The sequence below is a fragment of the Doryrhamphus excisus genome, chromosome 18 (assembly GCF_030265055.1).
Source record: "Doryrhamphus excisus isolate RoL2022-K1 chromosome 18, RoL_Dexc_1.0, whole genome shotgun sequence".
In the NCBI taxonomy this organism is placed as follows: domain Eukaryota; kingdom Metazoa; phylum Chordata; class Actinopteri; order Syngnathiformes; family Syngnathidae; genus Doryrhamphus; species Doryrhamphus excisus.
This window is the reverse complement of record NC_080483.1, coordinates 1,091,225-1,111,212: the sequence shown is the minus strand read 5'-3', so window position 1 is coordinate 1,111,212 and position 19,988 is coordinate 1,091,225. Positions and strand designations below refer to the sequence as shown.

General features: G+C 34.2%; 1 protein-coding gene across 1 annotated transcript; it reads left to right on the top strand.

Annotated features, from left to right (window-relative positions):
* The first annotated feature begins 7,780 nt into the window (after window positions 1-7,780).
* oxtra (oxytocin receptor a) lies at window positions 7,781-19,739 on the top strand. The gene is made up of 2 exons (XM_058055738.1): window positions 7,781-8,997; window positions 19,114-19,739. The coding sequence occupies exons 1-2, from the start codon at window positions 7,980-7,982 to the stop codon at window positions 19,365-19,367; spliced, it is 1,272 nt and encodes a 423-aa protein (XP_057911721.1). The 5' UTR covers window positions 7,781-7,979; the 3' UTR covers window positions 19,368-19,739.
* Window positions 19,740-19,988: the final 249 nt, after the last annotated feature.

Sequence of the window (19,988 nt, the reverse complement as noted above, 5' to 3'; positions counted from 1 at the left end):
CATGCATCATGCCATGTGCGCATTTGCATTTAGATAAAAGTAAAATTGTTAAAATGCTAACATGCTAACAGTTAGCATGCTAGCACTAAGTACCGAAAGTGCCAAGGCAGTTCCAAAGTGTCCATGCATCATGCCATGTGCGTATTTGCATTTAGATAAGAGTAAAATTGTTAAAATGCTAACATGCTAACAGCTAGCATGCTAGCACTAAGTACCGAAAGTGCCATGGCAGTTCCATAGTGTCCATGCATCATGCCATGTGCGTATTTGCATTTCGGTAAGAGTAAAATTGTTAAAATGCTAACATGCTAACAGTTAGCATGCTAGGACCAAGTACCAAAAGTGCCAAAGCAGTTCTATAGTGTCCATGCATCATGACGTGCGTATTTGCATTTCGATAAGAGTAAAATTGTTAAAATGCTAACATGCTAACAGTTAACATGCTAGCACCAAGTACCTAAAGTGCCAAAGCAGTTCCATAGTGTCCATGCATCATGACGTGCGTATTTGCATTTAGATAAAAGTAAAATTGTTAAAATGATAACATGCTAACACTTAGCATGCTAGCACTAAGTACCGAAAGTGCCAAAGCAGTTCCATAGTGTCCATGCATCATGCCATGTGTGTATTTGCATTTAGATAAGAGTAAAATTGTTAAAATGCTAACATGCTAACAGTTAGCATGCTAGCACTAAGTACCGAAAGTGCCATAGCAGTTCTATAGTGTCCATGCATCATGACATGTGCGTATTTGCATTTAGATAAGAGTAAAATTGTTAAAATGCTAACATGCTAACAGTTAGCATGCTAGCACTAAGTACCGAAAGTGCCAAGGCAGTTCCAAAGTGTCCATGCATCATGCCATGTGCATATTTGCATTTCGATAAGAGTAAAAATGTTAAAATGCTAACATGCTAACTGTTAGCATGCTAGCACTAAGTACCAAAAGTGCCAAAGCAGTTCTATAGTGTCCATGCATCATGCCATGTGCGTATTTGCATTTAGATGAGAGTAAAATTGTTAAAATGCTAACATGCTAACAGTTAACATGCTAGCACTAAGTACCAAAAGTGCCAAAGCAGTTCCATAGTGTCCATGCATCATGCCATGTGCGTATTTGCATTTAGATAAGAGTAAAATTGTTAAAATGCTAACATGCTAAGAGTTAGCATGCTAGCACCAAGTACCAAAAGTGCCAAAGCAGTTCCATAGTGTCCATGCATCATGCCATGTGCATATTTGCATTTAGATAAGAGTAAAATTGTATAAATGCTAACATGCTAAGAGTTAGCATGCTAGCACCAAGTACCGAAAGTGCCAAGGCAGTTCCAAAGTGTCCATGCATCATGCCATGTGCGTATTTGCATTTCGATAAGAGTAAAATTGTTAAAATGCTAACATGCTAACAGTTAGCATGCTAGCACTAAGTACCAAAAGTGCCAAAGCAGTTCCAAAGTGTCCATGCATCATGCCATGTGCGTATTTGCATTTCGATAAGAGTAAAATTGTTAAAATGCTAACATGCTAACAGTTAGCATGCTAGCACTAAGTACCGAAAGTGCCATAGCAGTTCTATAGTGTCCATGCATCATGCCATGTGCGTATTTGCATTTATAGTATTTGCATTTATATAAGAGTAAAATTGCTAACATGCTAACAGTTAGCATGCTAGCACTAAGTACCGAAAGTGCCATAGCAGTTCTATAGTGTCCATGCATCATGCCATGTGCGTATTTGCATTTATAGTATTTGCATTTATATAAGAGTAAAATTGCTAACATGCTAACAGTTAGCATGCTAGCACTAAGTACCGAAAGTGCCAAGGCAGTTCCAAAGTGTCCATGCATCATGCCTTGTGCGTATTTGCATTTAGATAAGAGTAAAATTGTTAAAATGCTAACATGCTAAGAGTTAGCATGCTAGCACTAAGTACCGAAAGTGCCATAGCAGTTCTATAGTGTCCATGCATCATGCCATGTGCGTATTTGCATTTAGATAAGAGTAAAATTGTTAAAATGCTAACATGCTAACAGTTAGCATGCTATCACCAAGTACCACCCAAGTATCACCCTATTTGCTTTAAGAGCAGTGTGTGACCAGGAGGTGCAAATGAGGCGTCATTTAAAAAGGGCAATGATTGCTTAAAAACAGCGTTACAACATACAAATGCGACCAAACCTTTCCCTTTGATCTTCTCTAACGGATTGGACATTTCTGAAGCGGACCGAATGAAGACATTCTCCTGCAGCTTGGTCAGTATCAGGAGGCCAAGAGATTATCCTTTCCTCCATCGCTCAGCGTCTGCAATCGCTCTTGCTTTGCCTTCTTTTCCATGACACTTCATCCCGACCACAAAGAACTTCAACATCTATCACAATGTCTTCATTTTCTCCATGCACGGAGAAACCTTCCAATGTCTCTCTCGCCTCGTGCCTTCACCGTCTCTCCCGGACGAGCTAGAAAGGAGCTGTGGAAGCAATCTGGAAAAAAAGAAATTTGACGACAGGGTTAGATGAAATATGCTGGAGATAGACCCCTCTGAATAGGCCATTTTGGGTCCTTGTGGGATCCTTCCAATGAGGGACAAGGAAGTTTCCCCGACCCCCAGGACCAGAAAAGTGCCGTGGAAGCAACATGAAAAAAAAAGTAATTTCCAAACAAGGCTTGATTAAATATGCTGGAGGTGGACCCCTCTGAAAAGTACCGTATTTGGGTCCATTTAGGGCAGGGAGGTTTCTGGGACCCCCAGGACCAGACAGAAAGGAAATTTGCTCAGGGGTGGATGTGATTTGCTAAAAACGGACCCCTCTGAAAAATGCCGTTAAAGACCTTTTTTGGGTTCCCCGGGACCAGAAAAGTGGAAGTCACCTAAAAAAAAAAGATTGTAAATTATATTTTACAAGGCATGATGAAATATTCTGAAATGGACCCCTCTGAAAAATGCCGTTAAAGATCTTTTTAGGTTTCCCGGGACCAGAAAAGTGGAAGTCACCTAAAAAAATGATTGTAAATGATATTTTACAAGGCCTAATGAAATATTCTGAAATGAACCCCTCTGAAAAATGCCATTAAAGATCATTTCTGGGTTCCCCGGCCCAGAAAAGTGAAAGTCACCTAAAAAAAACGATTGTAAATTATATTTTACATGGCCTGATGAAGTATGCTGAAATGGACCCTTCTGAAAAATGCTGTTAAAGATCTTTTTGGGGTTCCCCAGGACCAGAAAAGTGGAAGTCACCTAAAAAAAACGATTATAGATTATATTTTACAAGGCCTGATTAAATATTCTGAAATAGACCCCTCTGAAAAATGCTTTAAAGATCATTTTTGGGTTACCCAGGACCAGAAAAGTGGAAATCACCCCCCAAAAAGATTGTAAATTTAATTATATTTTACAAGGCCTGATGAAATATGCTGAAATGGACCCCTCTGAAAAATGCTGTTAAAGATCTTTTTTGGGTTCCCGGGGACCAGAAAAGTGGAAGTCATCTAAAAAAAAGCGATTGTAAATTATATTTTACATGGCCTGATGAAATATGCTGAAATGAACCCCTCTGAAAAATGCTTTAAAGATAATTTTTGGGTTACCCAGGACCGGAAAAGTGGAACTCACCCCCCAAAAAGATTGTAAATTTAATTATATTATACAAGGCCTGATTAAATATTCTGAAATAGACCCCTCTGAAAAATGCTTTAAAGATAATTTTTGGGTTACATAGGACCAGAAAAGTGGAAATCACCCCAAAAAATGATTGTAAATTAAATTATATTTTACAAGGCCTGATGAAATATGCTGAACTGGACCCCTCTGAAAAATGCTGTTAAAGATCATTTTTGGGTTCCCCGGGACCAGAAAAGTGGAAGTCATCTAAAAAAAATGATTGTAAATTATATTTTACAAGGCCTGATGAAATATGCTGAAATGGACCCCTCTGAAAAATGCTGTTAAAGATCTTTTTGGGGTTCCCCGGGACCAGAAAAGTGGAAGTCACCTAAAAAAAACTATTGTAAATTATATTTTACAAGGCCTGATGAAATATGCTGAAATGGACCCCTCTGAAAAATGCTGTTAAAGATCTTTTTGGGGTTCCCCGGGACCAGAAAAGTGGAAGTCACCTAAAAAAAACGATTATAGATTATATTTTACAAGGCCTGATGAAATATGCTGAAATGGACCCCTCTGAAAAATGCCGTTAAAGATCTTTTTTGGGTTCCCCGGGACCAGAAAAGTGGAAGTCACCTAAAAAAATGATTGTAAATTATATTTTACAAGGCCTAATGAAATATTCTGAAATGAACCCCTCTGAAAAATGCTTTAAAGATAATTTTTGGGTTACCCAGGACCAGAAAAGTGGAACTCACCCCCCCAAAAAGATTGTCAATTTAATTATATTTTACAAGGCCTGATTAAATATTCTGAAATAGACCCCTCTGAAAAATGCTTTAAAGATAATTTTTGGGTTACCTAGGACCAGAAAAGTGGAAATCACCCAAAGAAATGATTGTAAATTAAATTATATTTTACAAGGCCTGATGAAATATGCTGAAATGGACCCCTCTGAAAAATGCCGTTAAAGATCTTTTTTGGGTTCCCCGGGACCAGAAAAGTGGAAGTCACCTAAAAAAATGATTGTAAATTATATTTTACAAGGCCTGATGAAATATTCTGAAATGAACCCCTCTGAAAAATGCTTTAAAGATCATTTTTGGGTTCCCCAATCCAGAAAAGTGGAAGTCACCTAAAAAAAAACAAAAAACGATTATAAATTATATTTTACAAGGCCTGATGAAATATGCTGAAATGGACCCCTCTGAAAAATACTGTTAAAGATCTTTTTTGGGTTCCCCGGGACCAGAAAAGTGGAAGTCACCTAAAAAAATGATTGTAAATTATATTTTACAAGGCATGATTAAATATTCTGAAATGGACCCCTCTGAAAAATGCCGTTAAAGATCTTTTTAGGTTTCCCGGGACCAGAAAAGTGGAAGTCACCTAAAAAAAAACGATTGTAAATTATATTTTACAAGGCCTGATGAAATATGCTGAAATGAACCCCTCTGAAAAATGCCGTTAAAGATCTTTTTTGGGTTCCCCGGGACCAGAAAACTGGAAGTCACCTAAAAAAATGATTGTAAATTATATTTTACAAGGCCTGATGAAATATTCTGAAATGAACCCCTCTGAAAAATGCTTTAAAGATCATTTTTGGGTTCCCCAATCCAGAAAAGTGGAAGTCACCTAAAAAAAAACAAAAAACGATTATAAATTATATTTTACAAGGCCTGATGAAATATTCTGGAATTGACCCCTCTGAAAAATGCTGTTAAAGATCATTTTTGGGCACGGGTGGTACTTAGCAACTATTCATCCTTAAGTCATATTATGTCATAAAACTAGCATGTCTTTCAAAGCATTTTGAGCACAACCGTTAGGGGGCGCTGTTGATGTCACTGACCGTCATACACGCCGTCCAACGCACCATACGCTGTAGCATTGTGCTGTCTGACCAGAAATATGAAATATGAACACCGTTCCATACGATCAATCATGACTGCTCTTTTTCCCCTTGCCCTTTCACTTTCCAGGTAGCACTAAATCATCGTCAGTCTTCACGTTAGCTCCTCTTCATTTCCACTCAATCTACCATTTTCCAGACTCAAAGCCACAAAAGGGGGGTTTGCCGAGGAGTGGGTGGGGGGGGGGGGGGGGGGGGGGGGTTGACTTGAATAAGTGGACCTAAAACCTTCTGATGGGGTCTGCACATGTGACATTTTTCCAAAGAAAAGACATCGAAATTGTTACAGCTTTGCAATTGACAACGCAAAAGTGGAGCCTTCCGCTTGCATTTTATTAAGTGACCGTCTCTTCCACTCAAACATGTTTACATTTTTATTATTTATTATTTATTATTAATTATTTATTATTGTTTATTTATTATTGTTTATTTATTATTATTTATTTATTATTATTTATTTATTATTATTTATTTATTTTTTTCATTTATTTATTTTTCATTTTTTTTATTTACTCATTTTTTACATTATCATCGTATTTTATCATGATTTATTATGTTTATTTTTCCTTGTTTGATGGCTTAAAATTGGCATCATAACTCCTGCATCACTCCAGGTCACCGGTGTGTGAGTGACAGGAAGAAAAGCTCAGGTTAGTTTTTTAGCACTGCAAGCTGCTTTGCATGTATCATAAATCTCTTGACCGGTGGGTGTTCAAAGTGAGGCATTGGGGTCATTTCCGTTTATTTCATTGGCCTGTGGCACAATTAAAAGAATTGAACTTTTTATTTTTATTTTTATATATATATAAATATATATATATATAATTTTAAAAAAAGCATAAAAAATGTAAAGATCTGCCGTAATTTTACAAGAATAAAGTCAAAAAAGAATTTTATTTTTATTTTTTATATATATATATATAAATATACTATATAGATAATTTTTTAAAAGCATAAAAAATTGAAAGATCTGCCATAATTTTCCAAGAATAAAGTCAAAAGAGAAAAAACAAAATTTGGAATGTAACGAGAAAAGGTAGTAATTTTCCAAGAATAACATAATATTATGAGGAAAAAAATAAAAAGCATTTTTGTAGCATAAAGTTTAAATATTAAAGAAAAAAGGCATAGTAGTAATTATATGAGACAGTCAAAATATCATATATAATGATGTCATAATTTTGGGAAAAAAATAAAGTTTAAGTATTTAAGAAATTGAGAAAAATAGCAGAAAAAAATAAACAAACTTTTTTGCGAATAAAGTCAAAATATCAAGACAAAACTCATAATATTATGAGGGAAATAATGTCAGTTTTGTAGCATAAAGTTGAAAAACAAAAATATATATATATTCAAGGTTTAATATTATGAAAAACAAACAAAATTTGGTTGTGAAAAAAGATATGATATGGCAATGAAATTGTCCCTGGCAATACAAAAGTTATGTTATCACCCCCTCGCTAAATTGCATTTTTTTCAGAAATTAATTCATAAATGAACGATGACTCTCACAAAGTCTGCCATGAAATTTCCTACATGATAGCGTGGAAAAAATTCTCCTCTCATTCTGTGTGGAAGTGGTAAGTATTTGGCTTCCTAAGTTAGAAAAAATAAATACGAAATACATTTTTTATATTTCAACTTGGGTTCTGTCCAAGGTTTCTTCACCAGAGGGAGTTTTTCCTCGGGTTGCTCATGTTGGATTTCAGTCGGTTCCCAGTCTTCATTTTCCGACCTTTCCGTGTAAAGTTCCATGAGGTCTATACTGTTGTGATATGGCGCTATGTAAATAAAGGTGAATTTGAAGTCAACCGGTTAGCTCACGAGTTGACAATATGCTCATAACCCTTTCCTGTTCTATGGTTCTCATCACACTTTTCATTTTGCCGACACCCGTGTGGGTCAAGATCATCTAACTAAGCAGTATTCATCTCCACTTCCTGTTATAGTTGTCAATAATGTAGCGAAACCAACAGGTTTTATATTTTAGTACCTCTTTGTATTATTTGTGTACTTTTGAAATAAACAGTAGAGAAATTAATCCACATATCATCCGTCATATTTCCTGTATCTTTGCTCTCAATGTGCTTCTCTGTCAGATGGAATTGGAGTTTCACCACTAAAGTGAGCGTTCATGCAAAGTGGTGTTCAGCGCCCCCCAGTGGCAGTACCGGTTATGGCCAGTGAATGATGTGGAGATAGACAGCAGCTTTTATGCTGCGGTGCTACTCCTGGGCTGCCCATTGCCGTTCTTGGCAGGGGAGGATCAAGGAGCTCGTGAGATCTTTTTACAGTTTTTTTTGTTCTCCTCTTTTTTAGACTGGAATGATGCTGGATATTTTGAGTTTTTGGTTGGGAGAAACATCTCAGTAGCTCCACATTCGGGTGTTTTTCTTACTTTTGCTGGAAAATATGATATTTGTGAGTTTCATTTTATGGGATGAATACATTTAGGTTTGTTTTATGCCCTTTTCGTTAGGATGCAGGCATCTTGATAGGGATCAGAGATGTTTGGAGAAGATCTTGGCCCATGCGCACACGCCTGACGCACCCATGGAGAGCTTTTTCAACCAAAGCGACTCACCGTGGCAGGTGAACGAATCCAGCTGGTTCAACCTGAGCGTCCCGGGCGGGCAGAACCAGACGAACCCCCTGAAGAGGAACGAGGAGGTAGCGAAGGTGGAGGTGACGGTGCTGGCTCTGGTGCTCTTCCTGGCGCTGACCGGCAACCTGTGCGTCCTGGCCGCCATCCACAGCGCCAAGCACAGCCAGTCCAGAATGTACTACTTCATGAAGCACCTCAGCATCGCGGACCTGGTGGTGGCCGTCTTCCAAGTTCTTCCCCAGCTCATCTGGGACATCACTTTCCGCTTCTACGGCCCGGATCTGGTGTGCAGGCTGGTGAAGTACCTGCAGGTGGTGGGCATGTTCGCCTCCACGTACATGCTGGTGCTCATGTCCGTGGATCGGTGCCTCGCCATCTGCCAGCCTCTGCGCTCCTTGCACAGGAGAAAGGACCGCTTCTACGTGGTGTTCTCCTGGAGCCTCAGTATGCTCCTCAGCGTTCCGCAGATGTTCATCTTCTCCCTAACGGAGGTGGGCTCAGCCGGTTCCGGGGTGTACGACTGCTGGGGGGACTTCGTTGTGCCCTGGGGGGCCAAGGCGTACATCACGTGGATCAGCCTGACCATCTACATCATCCCGGTGGCCATACTGAGCATCTGCTACGGCTTGATCAGCTTCAAGATATGGCAGAACTTCAAGCTGAAGACCAGGAGGGAGCAGTGCATCAGCCTGACGCCCAAAGGCGGCAAAGGGGGCAGCACGCTGGCGCGCGTCAGCAGCGTCAAGCTCATCTCCAAGGCCAAGATGACCACCGTCAAGATGACCTTCGTCATCGTGCTGGCTTACGTCGTCTGCTGGACCCCCTTCTTCTCGGTGCAGATGTGGTCGGCCTGGGACCCGGCGGCCCCCCGCGAGGGTGAGTGCGGCGCTATAGGTCGCTTCATTAGGTACAGCAATGTGATGTACAAACACTTCATTTCACCACACAGGGTGTCCAAAGTGCAGCCCTGGGGCCGTTTATGGCACGCAACTGTTTTTTTTTTTAATTAGCCCTCGGTGCATTCTAAAAATACGATTAAACAGCAAAAATGAAAAAGCAGTAATTTATGAGAATAAAACAAAATATCATGAGAATAAAATAATAATATAAGAAAAAATTGAATAGCAATATATGAAAAAATATTAAAGGCTAAAATATGTAATAACAAAAACTAATACAAGAAACAAATCAAACAATAAAGTTATTTTTTTTTGGAAAATTAGGTTAGGAAAAAGTTATTAATATTTTTTTATTAATATATTAATAATTAATAACTAATATTATGATAATAAAGTCAAAATAACGAAAATAACAAAATAACTTATTGAACAGCGGTCGTGTATTATTTATAATTTATTATTATCATCATTTGTCACACACCAGACCACTGTGACCCATGGTCTGAAACCGTGACATCACTTCCTGTCCACACATCTGGAACATATTTATTGCCACACACACGAGCACCGGTCTTATTTATGTCTTGAATTGTTTATTTTCTCTGATTTTAGCTACTATATTGAGCAATATGAGTACTATAGGGGTGTTATGTCATGTCTAGAGAGCTCTAATAAGACGCAATAGTAACATCATAATACTACTAATAATAGTCATCGTCATGATAATAGTAACATAGGCTACTGTTGTGGCCCATGGTTTGAAACCGTGACATCACTTCCTGTCCACACATCTGGAACATATTTATTGCCACACACACGAGCGCCGGTCTTATTTATGTCTTGAATGGTTTATTTTCTCCGATTTTAGCTACTATATTGAGCAATATGAGTACTATAGGGGTGTTATGTTATGTCTAGAGAGCTCTAATAAGACACAATAGTAACATCATAATATCACTAATAACAGTCATCGTCATTATAATACTAACATAGGCTACTGTTGTGGCCCATGGTTTGAAACCGTGACATCACTTCCTGTCCACACATCTGGAACATATTTATTGCCACACACACGAGCACCAGTCTTATTTATGTCTTGATTTTAGCTACTATATTGAGCAATATGAGTACTATAGGGGTGTTATGTCATGTCTAGAGAGCTCTAATAATATAAAAAATCCTACTTAGAAGGTTGTAAAACAGGATAACTAAGTAGATAATTATTATAATAAGTAAATATATGACAAACTAACTGTAATTATTATATTCTATAGCTACAGTATATGCCCCAATGGACATGAGAAATATGGATATCATATATGATATCATCTTTCAAACGGAGCGCCGGTCCCTTTTCAAATGCACACGACGCGCTCATCATGCCGCTCGGTGTCAGACAGCTAATCATTAATCAAATTAGTGTGTGCCACCGCACGACCACAAGCTTTGTTTGCTCCCCGAGGGGGCCGCCGTGGAACGTCTCCTTGACATTTAGCCGTAAGAAAGCTACCAAAGCCGACATTTAGAGTAGAAAAATAAAATACTTGTTGACTATGACATATTTTTAATTACAAATATTTTCCAAAAAAAGGTTCAAGGAAGTAAAATACAAATCTAAGACATTCAGAAGACGTTGTGATATGTAGTACTCTACACTGGTCACTAGGGGTTAGTAATGTTACATTACAAAAAACCTTAAACTGTATTATAGAAAGCAGGAAGTGAACAAATGTAACAGTTAGTGATTGTAAAAGTACCAGATGGAGGGGTAGGATTTAATAAGCTTTGCTTCTTCCTACTCCTTTTGGACATGTGGAACTGGGAACTGATTATGGGATGCATTCAATTGTAATCTGATGCATGTTCAAATTGAATAAAATAAATAAAATAAAACTATTATCATTACCATTACATTAATGAGACAATGGCCACTGCAAGAAGTACTGTCCAAAAACTGCATTTGTAAAGCTGTGTAAAGGTGACTATAGGGGTGTTATTTCATGTCTACAGGGCTCTAATAATGGGAATAAATACATTTACAAAGTCATAAACAGGTTTTCTATGCTCTAACTATGACAATATTCAATTTATTAACACTGAATCCTTGCTAGCTTGTTAGCTTGTTAGCTAGTAGCTGCCTTGCCTCCCTCCAGCATAAGAGTTATGCAATGTGGTGTAACCAAAGAATAATAGGAGTGTAAAGGTGACTATAGGGGTGTTATTTCATGTCTACAGGGCTCTAATAATGATAAAAAATATTTACAAATTCATAAACAGGTTTTCTATGCTCTAACTATGACAATATTCAATTTATTAACACTGAATCCTTGCTAGCTTGTTAGCTTGCTAGCTAGTATCTGCCTCGACTCCCTCCAGCATAAGAGTTATACAATGTGTTGTAACCAAAGAATAATAGGAGTGTAAAGGTGACTATAGGGGTGTTATTTCATGTATACAGGGCTCTACTAATGGGAATAAATCGATTTAGGAAGTCATAAACTGATTATTTATGCTCTAACTATGACAATATGCAATTTATTAACACTGAATCCTTGCTAGCTTGTTGGCTTGTTTGCTAGCTAGTCTTTTAATGTCATTGAATGTGTTGTAACCAAAGAATAATAGGAGTGTAAAGGTGACTATAGGGGTGCTATTGCAAATATACAGGGCTCTACTAATGATAAAAACCTATTTAGAAAGTCATAAACAGGTTTTCTATGTTCTAACTATGACAATATTCAATTTATTAACACTGAATCCTTGCTAGCTTGTTAGCTTGTGTGCTAGCTAGTCTTGACTCATGCTAGACATGAGAGTCGTTTAATGTGGTGTAACCAAAGAATAATAGGAGTGTAAAGGTGACTATATGGGTGTTATTCCATATATACAGGGCTCTACTAATGATAAAAAGCTATTTAGGAAGTCATAAACAGGTTTTCTATGTTCTAACTATGACAATATTTAATTTATTAACACTGAATCCTTGCTAGCTTGTTAGCTTGTTTGCTATCTAGTCTTTTAATGTCGTTTAATGTGGTGTAACCAAAGAATAACAGGAGTGTAAAGGTGACTATATGGGTGTTATTTCATATATACAGGGCTCTACTGATGATAAAAAGCTATTTAGGAAGTCATAAACTAATTATTTATGCTCTAACTATGACAATATGCAATTTATTAACACTCAATCCTTGCTAGCTTGTTAGCTTGTTTGCTAGCTAGTCTTTTAATGTCATTTAATGTGGTGTAACCAAAGAATAATCGGGGTGTAAAGGTGACTATATGGGTGTTATTTCATGTATACAGGGCTCTACTAATGATAAAAAGCTATTTAGAAAGTCATAAACAGGTTATTTATGCTCTAACTATGACAATATGCAATTTATTAATACTGAATCCTTGCTAGCTTGTTGGCTTGTTTGCTAGCTAGTCTTTTAATGTCATTTAATGTGGTGTAACCAAAGAATAATAGGAGTGTAAAGGTGACTATATGGGTGTTATTTCATGTATACAGGGCTCTACTAATGATAAAAACCTATTTAGAAAGTCATAAACAGGTTGTTTATGCTCTAACTATGACAATATGCAATTTATTAACACTGAATCCTTGCGAGCTTGTTAGCTTGTTTGCTAGCTAGTCTTTTAATGCCATTGAATGTGTTGTAACCAAAGAATAATAGGAGTGTAAAGGTGACTATATGGGTGTTATTCCATATATACAGGGCTCTACTAATGATAAAAAGCTATTTAGGAAGTCATAAACAGGTTTTCTATGTTCTAACTATGACAATATGCAATTTATTAACACTGAATCCTTGCTAGCTTGTTGGCTTGTTTGCTAGCTAGTCTTTTAATGCCATTGAATGTGGTGTAACCAAAGAATAATCGGAGTGTAAAGGTGACTATAGGGGTGTTATTTCATATATACAGGGCTCTACTAATGATAAAAACCTATTTAGAAAGTCATAAACAGGTTGTTTATGGTCTAACTATGACAATATGCAATTTATTAACACTGAATCCTTGCTAGCTTGTTGGCTTGTTTGCTAGCTAGTCTTTTAATGTCATTTAATGTGGTGTAACAAAAGAATAATAGGAGTGTAAAGGTGACTATATGGGTGTTATTTCATGTATATAGGGCTCTACTAATGATAAAAAGCTATTTAGAAAGTCATAAACAGGTTATTTATGCTCTAACTATGACAATATGCAATTTATTAACACTGAATCCTTGCTAGCTTGTTGGCTTGTTTGCTAGCTAGTCTTTTAATGTCGTTTAATGTGGTATAACCAAAGAATAATAGGAGTGTAAAGGTGACTATATGGGTGTTATTTCATGTATACAGGGCTCTACTAATAAAAAATCTATTTAGGAAGTCATAAACAGGTTGTTTATTGTTGTTCAATTTATTAACACTGAATCCTTGCTAGCTTGTTAGCTTGTTTGCTATCTAGTCTTTTAATGTCGTTGAATGTGGTGTAACCAAAGAATAATCGGGGTGTAAAGGTGACTATATGGGTGTTATTTATAGAAGTATATATAAAAGTGACAGAAGTAAGGTTGTTTGAACGTCTAAGCATATTTATTTTGCTTTTCATGTTCTTTTTCTCATGTTTTGCAAATGCATCATGGCCAGTTAGGTAAATTCGCCGAGTCACCACCGCCACGGATAGATCGCAGTCCCGTGGGAAACAACACTTTTGATTGGCAGTGGCAAACATTCCACTTCCTGTTTATTATTGTGCACCGCATCAAACACGGTTGAAGGTTTGTCAGGTTTGGTCCCTCCAGTATGTTTCAAAGGGGCTGACTGGCTTCCAAATATTGGCCTTCACGCGTCTAAAAAAGGCTAGCGGCCCAAAAACAAAAGCAGCGCAGTGCAAACAAACTTTGAAGTCGAAAACGGTTGTTCCTGGCTGAAAGGTTCCAAGCGAGCGACTGCCATCCTCGACCGTGTCGCCACATCATTCAGGACACGCAAAACAAATACAGCCAGCAGAGGCTGCAGCTTTTTTTTTTTTTTTTTATGATGCTGCACGATTACAGGAAGGAGGCTGACGGCTGATGGCTTTTGTCCACGTGAATGATGCAGAGAAAGGCCACCCAATTGTCAGACACGTGCCGCTGTTTGTGAAGCATAGTTAGGCCCGAGCGGAGATCAGTATCCATTAGACGCGCGCGAATGTCAACTGGCAGCAGACAAACACAAGCTAGGCGGCTTTGCATGTCTATGTTTGCATGGCAGCGCTGGTTTCTGTCTGAATAATAATAATAATAATAATAATAATAATAATAATAATAATAATAATAATAATAATAATAATAATAATAATAATAATAATAATAATAATAATAATAATAATAATAATAATAATAATAATAATAATAATAATAATAATAATAATATTATTATTATTATTATTATTATTATTATTATTATTATTATTATTATTATTATTATTAAATAATAAATAATAAATAATAAATAATATATTATTATTATTATTAAATAATAAATAATAAATAATATATTATTATTATTATTAAATAATAAATAATATATTATTATTATTATTATTGAATCTTGAATTATTAATAATAATAATAATAATAAAAAATAAAAAATAATATATTATTATTATTATTAATAATAATTCAAGATTCAATAATAATAATAATAATAGTAATGATAATAATAATAATAATATATTATTTATTAATTAATTAAATAATAATAATAGTAATAATAATAATAATAATAATATATTATTTATTATATTAATATTAATATTATTATTGAATCTTGAATTATTAATAATAATATAATAATAATAATTATTATTATTATTACTATTATTATTATTATTACTACTACTATTATTATTATTATTATTATTATTATTAATATAATAATAATGATAATAATAATAATTATTATTACTATTATTATTATTATTATTACTACTATTATTATTATTATTGAATCTTGAATTATTAATAATAATAATAATATAATAATAATAATAATAATAATAATAATAATAATAATAATAATAATAACAATAATAATAATAATAATAATAATAATAATTATTATTATTATTATTATTATTATTATTATTATTTTTTTTTATTATTATTATAACAATAACAATAATAATTATTATTATTACTATTATTATTGAATCTTGAATTATTAATAATAATATAATAATAATAATAATAATAATAATAATAATAATAATAATAATAATAATAATAATAATAATAATAATAATAATAATAATAATAATAATAATAATAATAATAATTATTATTATTATTATTATTATTATTATAATCATTATATTTATGTCTTGAATTATTATTATTATTATTATTATTATTATTATTATTATTATTATTATTATTATTATATTATTAATTCAAGACAGAAATAATAATACATTTTATTTGTATAGCTCTTTTCAAAGACGCTTTACAGAAGAATGGAGTTGAATAAAAGCAAGTAAACATATATATATATATATATATATATATATATACAATATACATGAAAGATACAAGATTTCTCATAAATTTGACTTTTGTCGTAAATGTACAACCTTTTTCCTCGTAAATTAATGCATGTTCTACTACTAGCTAGCATCGAGATTAGAAACCATTAAAGATACAATAAAAAAATATTATTTTTAAAAAATATTATTTATTAAATTTATTTTTATTTATTTTTTATTTTTTAAAAATATTATTTTTTTTAATATATTATTTTTTTAAAATAAGGACCCTAACCCTAACCCAAAATCAAGGTAACACAAAAACATAAAGAGGACCAATGATGCTTTTTCCACTTTTCTGACCTTACGATGTCGTTGGAATCGAACGTTGGATTCTGGTGTTGAACCAGAAAAAACAACAAAAAAACCCCAAAATTTCAGATAATAAGGTTTAGCCATTTGTAAATAACTTTGGGATGGCTCAAAACGCTCGGTTTCAAAAGGCGTGGTAAAACTGGTCCTTTGTGATGTCACAGAGGGGCGGACTTTCTTATATGGGCGTGGCTGTAAGCCATATAATAATAATAATAATAATAATAACCCTAAATTCTTCATCTCTCGTATCCGTTGTATTTCCAGTCTATGGAGTTTGTGTAGACTCCTACTCGGGTGTCGGGTGTCGGTTCCACGGTGGATGCTGCTTTTAGCTTTTTTACGTCACAAAGCGGCACTCCACTCCCATTTGCAATTTCCTCCTCCAGCCAGTCCAATTGTCAAGTGCTAAAATGGACCCGTCGTGCCCCCCCCCCCCCCCCCCCCCCCCCCAAACAATATCATCCCGCCTGCTGCGATGTCTCATTTGCTCTTTGGCTTCATGGCAGGAACGCGTCATCATCATCATCATTATTTTCAAAAGGCAGTCATCACACCGACGCTTTGATGCTTTGACTAGCAAGACCCCCCCCCCCCAGCTGACTCACACCGCCTGTGCCATTGATTAGCATTCAGCCCCCCGTGGGCAGGACGCCCGCGGTTCACTTTGCAACACTTGCTAAAGGTCACGTCTCCGTGGCGGCCGTAAAGGACGCACCTTTACGTGCGAGGCTTCCTCCGTTCCAAATGGAACATCCAATTTCATGATGATCAATCTCTGTCCGCGTGGGCTGCCCCCCCCCCCCCCACTTCACCCTCTGTGAAGGATGCATTTTCATTGTGATGTCATTATGCAAATGAGCCCATGTGGAAGCCTTGCATTGATTTGCTTTGTCAGGCTTCTCCATTAGCATCACTCGCCTTTTTGCATCGCTTCACTTTGTATCGTTTCAACTCTTTCCTCCCGTCTGATATGCTTTTTTATTCCAATAATACTGAGAAATATTTGACCAATATGGCACCCCACCCCTCTCCATCGGAAAGGAATTCATTTGGGACATAATGTGTCACTTACATGTCATTTACATGCTTAGCAAAATACAACAATAACAATCCTGTCATAGGTGAACATACGTCTTACATATCATAAATACAGCAATCTTAAGGCCACATTGGAAAAAAGTCAGAAAGACGTACATTTGTGAGAAAAAAGTTGTAATATTATGACAATGAAGTCATACATTTATGTGAAAAATCACAAATTTACAAGAAAAAAGGTCCTAAATTTATGAGAAAAGTCGCAAATTTACGAAAAAAACCCCAATAATATAATAAAGTCATACATTTACAAGAACAAAGACATAATATTATGAAAAAAGTCATTAATTTACAAAATATGTTGTTTATGTACAAGAATAAAGTAATATATTTACAACACAAGTCACAAATTTACAAGAAAAAATCATAAAATTACAAGAAAAAATCATAAAATTACAAGAAAAAATCATAAAATTACAAGAAAAAAAAATCATAAAATTACAAGAATAAAGTCATACATTTATGACAAAAAGACATAATATTATGAAAAAGTCATTAATTTACAAAATATGTTGTTTATGTACAAGAATAAAGTAGTATATTTACAACAAAAGTCACAAATTTACAAGAAAAAATCACAAAATTACAAAAAAAAATTCATAAAATTACAAGAAAAATTCATAAAATTACAAGAATAAAGTCATAAATTTATGAGAATAAAGACATAATATTATGAAAAAAGTCATAAATTTACAAAATATGTTGTTTATGTACAATAATAAAGTAGTATATTTACAACAAAAGTCACAAATTTACACAAAAAAAATCTGAAAATTACAAGAAAAATTAATAAAATTACAAGAATGAAGTCATAAATTTATGAAAATAAAGTTATACATTTATGAGACAAAACATGGTAATCTAAGGAGAATAAAACCCAGCATTTGAGCCCAGACAGATTAGCAAAGGTCACATAAGTCATATTTTTCAACATTTTTTCCGCGTAAATTTGCAACTTTTCTCGTAAACTTTTTTATCGTAAATGTACAACTTTTTATCGTAAATTTACAACTTTATTTATCATAAATTAATGACTTTTTTCATAATATTATGACTTTATTTTTGTAAATCATGTTTTATGTTCCTAAACTAATTACCCTTTTTTTCGTATATTTTACAAACTTTTTTGTCGTAAATTTACAACTTATTTCTTTTAAGCGTGCAACTTTTCTCACATATTTACGACTGTTTTTTTCACAATTTTTTTTCAGAAGTTTCTCAAAAATGTACTACTTTATTCTTTTTAATTTATGGCTTTATTCTCTTAAATCAATTACGTTTGTCTCATATATTTTACAACTTTTTTTCCTTGTAAATGTCAATTTTTCTCGTGAATTTTTAACTTTTCTCGCAAAAAACTTTTTTTCTCCAAAATTTCAGACTTTACTTGTAAATTTATGGCTTTTTGTCTCATTTTACAAGTTCTTTCTTGTAAATGTACTACTTTATTCTTGTAAATATACGCCTTTATTCTCGTAAATTAGCGACTTTTCTTGTAAATTTACAACCTTTTCTCATAAATGTATAACTTTTCTCGCAAATTTTCAGACTTTTTTCTTGTAAATGTACTTTATTTTCATAAATTTGTGGCTTTTCATTAAAATGTATGAATTTTTTTCATGTAAATTTACAACTTTATACTTTTAATTTTAAATTCATGGCTTTCCAAGAACAACACAAATAACATTTTTGTCTTAATTTTTGCAATCTTTTCTTCTCATAAATGTATGGCTTTATTTTACTCATATATTTTACAAAGTTTTTTCTCATAAATTTTTGACTTTTGTCGTAAATGTACAACATTTTTCCTCGTAAATTAATTACTTTTTTCTCATATTTTTTTTATATTTTTGTTTTTTTTGTAATTTTTTTCATACATTTTCATAATTATTCTGAAAATCTTGTGAAAATGTCATATTCAAACTTATCTTATTAATATATACTGAATAGTAGATAAATTATATATGAATAATATATCACAATAATTATGTAAACATATGAAATAATAATATAGTATATGAAATCAAATATATGAATACATATTTTTACTCCATTGTACAGTTAATGAAAGTTTTATGATGATGATGATGATGATCCCCCCCCCCCAACCTGTGTTGCGGTGCAGCCACGCCCTTCATCATCTCCATGCTGCTGGCCAGCCTGAACAGCTGCTGCAACCCGTGGATCTACATGTGCTTCGCGGGTCACCTCTTCCACGACCTGCGCCAGAACTTCCTGTGCTGCTCGGCGCGCTACCTCAAGTCGTCGCGGTGCCGCTGCGAGCGCGACTTTGACTCCAGCCACAAGAGCAACTCGTCCACCTTTGCCATCAAGAGCACCAGCAGCCAGAGGAGCATCACGCAGACGTCCACCACATGAATCCCACGCTGGCGTCAGACAACATCGGTCGTCACGACGACTATGGACCTATGGACCTAAAGGAATGTCGTTTTTAGAGCTTTATTCCGAGCGTACATATGATAAAAATAAGGCCACAACATTAGGTACGGCTGCAAAATCAACACAAGAATAAAGAATCCGCATTGTTGTACTCTGTCACTTGTAGATGTGCTTTGTAGCGTCCATGTGAAGATATGGACTATACTGTATATGTATACTGTACATACATTTACAAAATATGTTGTTTATGTACAAGAATAAAGTAGTATATTTACAAAAAAGTCACAAATTTACAAGAAAAAATCATAAAATTACAAGAAAAAATCATAAAATTACAAGAAAAATTCATAAAATTACAAGAAAAATTCATAAAATTACAAGAAAAATTCATAAAATTTACAAGAATAAAGTCATAAATTTATGAGAATAAAGACATAATATTATGAAAAAAGTCATAAATTTACAAAATATGTTGTTTATGTACAAGAATAAAGTAGTATATTTACAAAAAAAGTCACAAATTTACAAGAAAAAATCATAAAATTACAAGAAAAATTCATAAAATTACAAGAAAAATTCATAAAATTTACAAGAATAAAG

What these genes read in the sequence shown, in the direction of transcription:
- oxtra (XM_058055738.1), top strand. Translation starts at nt 7,980, where the DNA reads ATGCCCTTTTCGTTAGGATGCAGGCATCTTGATAGGGATCAGAGATGT. An exon ending in CCCGGCGGCCCCCCGCGAGG is followed by an intron (nt 8,998 to 19,113) that starts GTGAGTGCGGCG and finishes GTTGCGGTGCAG; the next exon opens with CCACGCCCTTCATCATCTCC.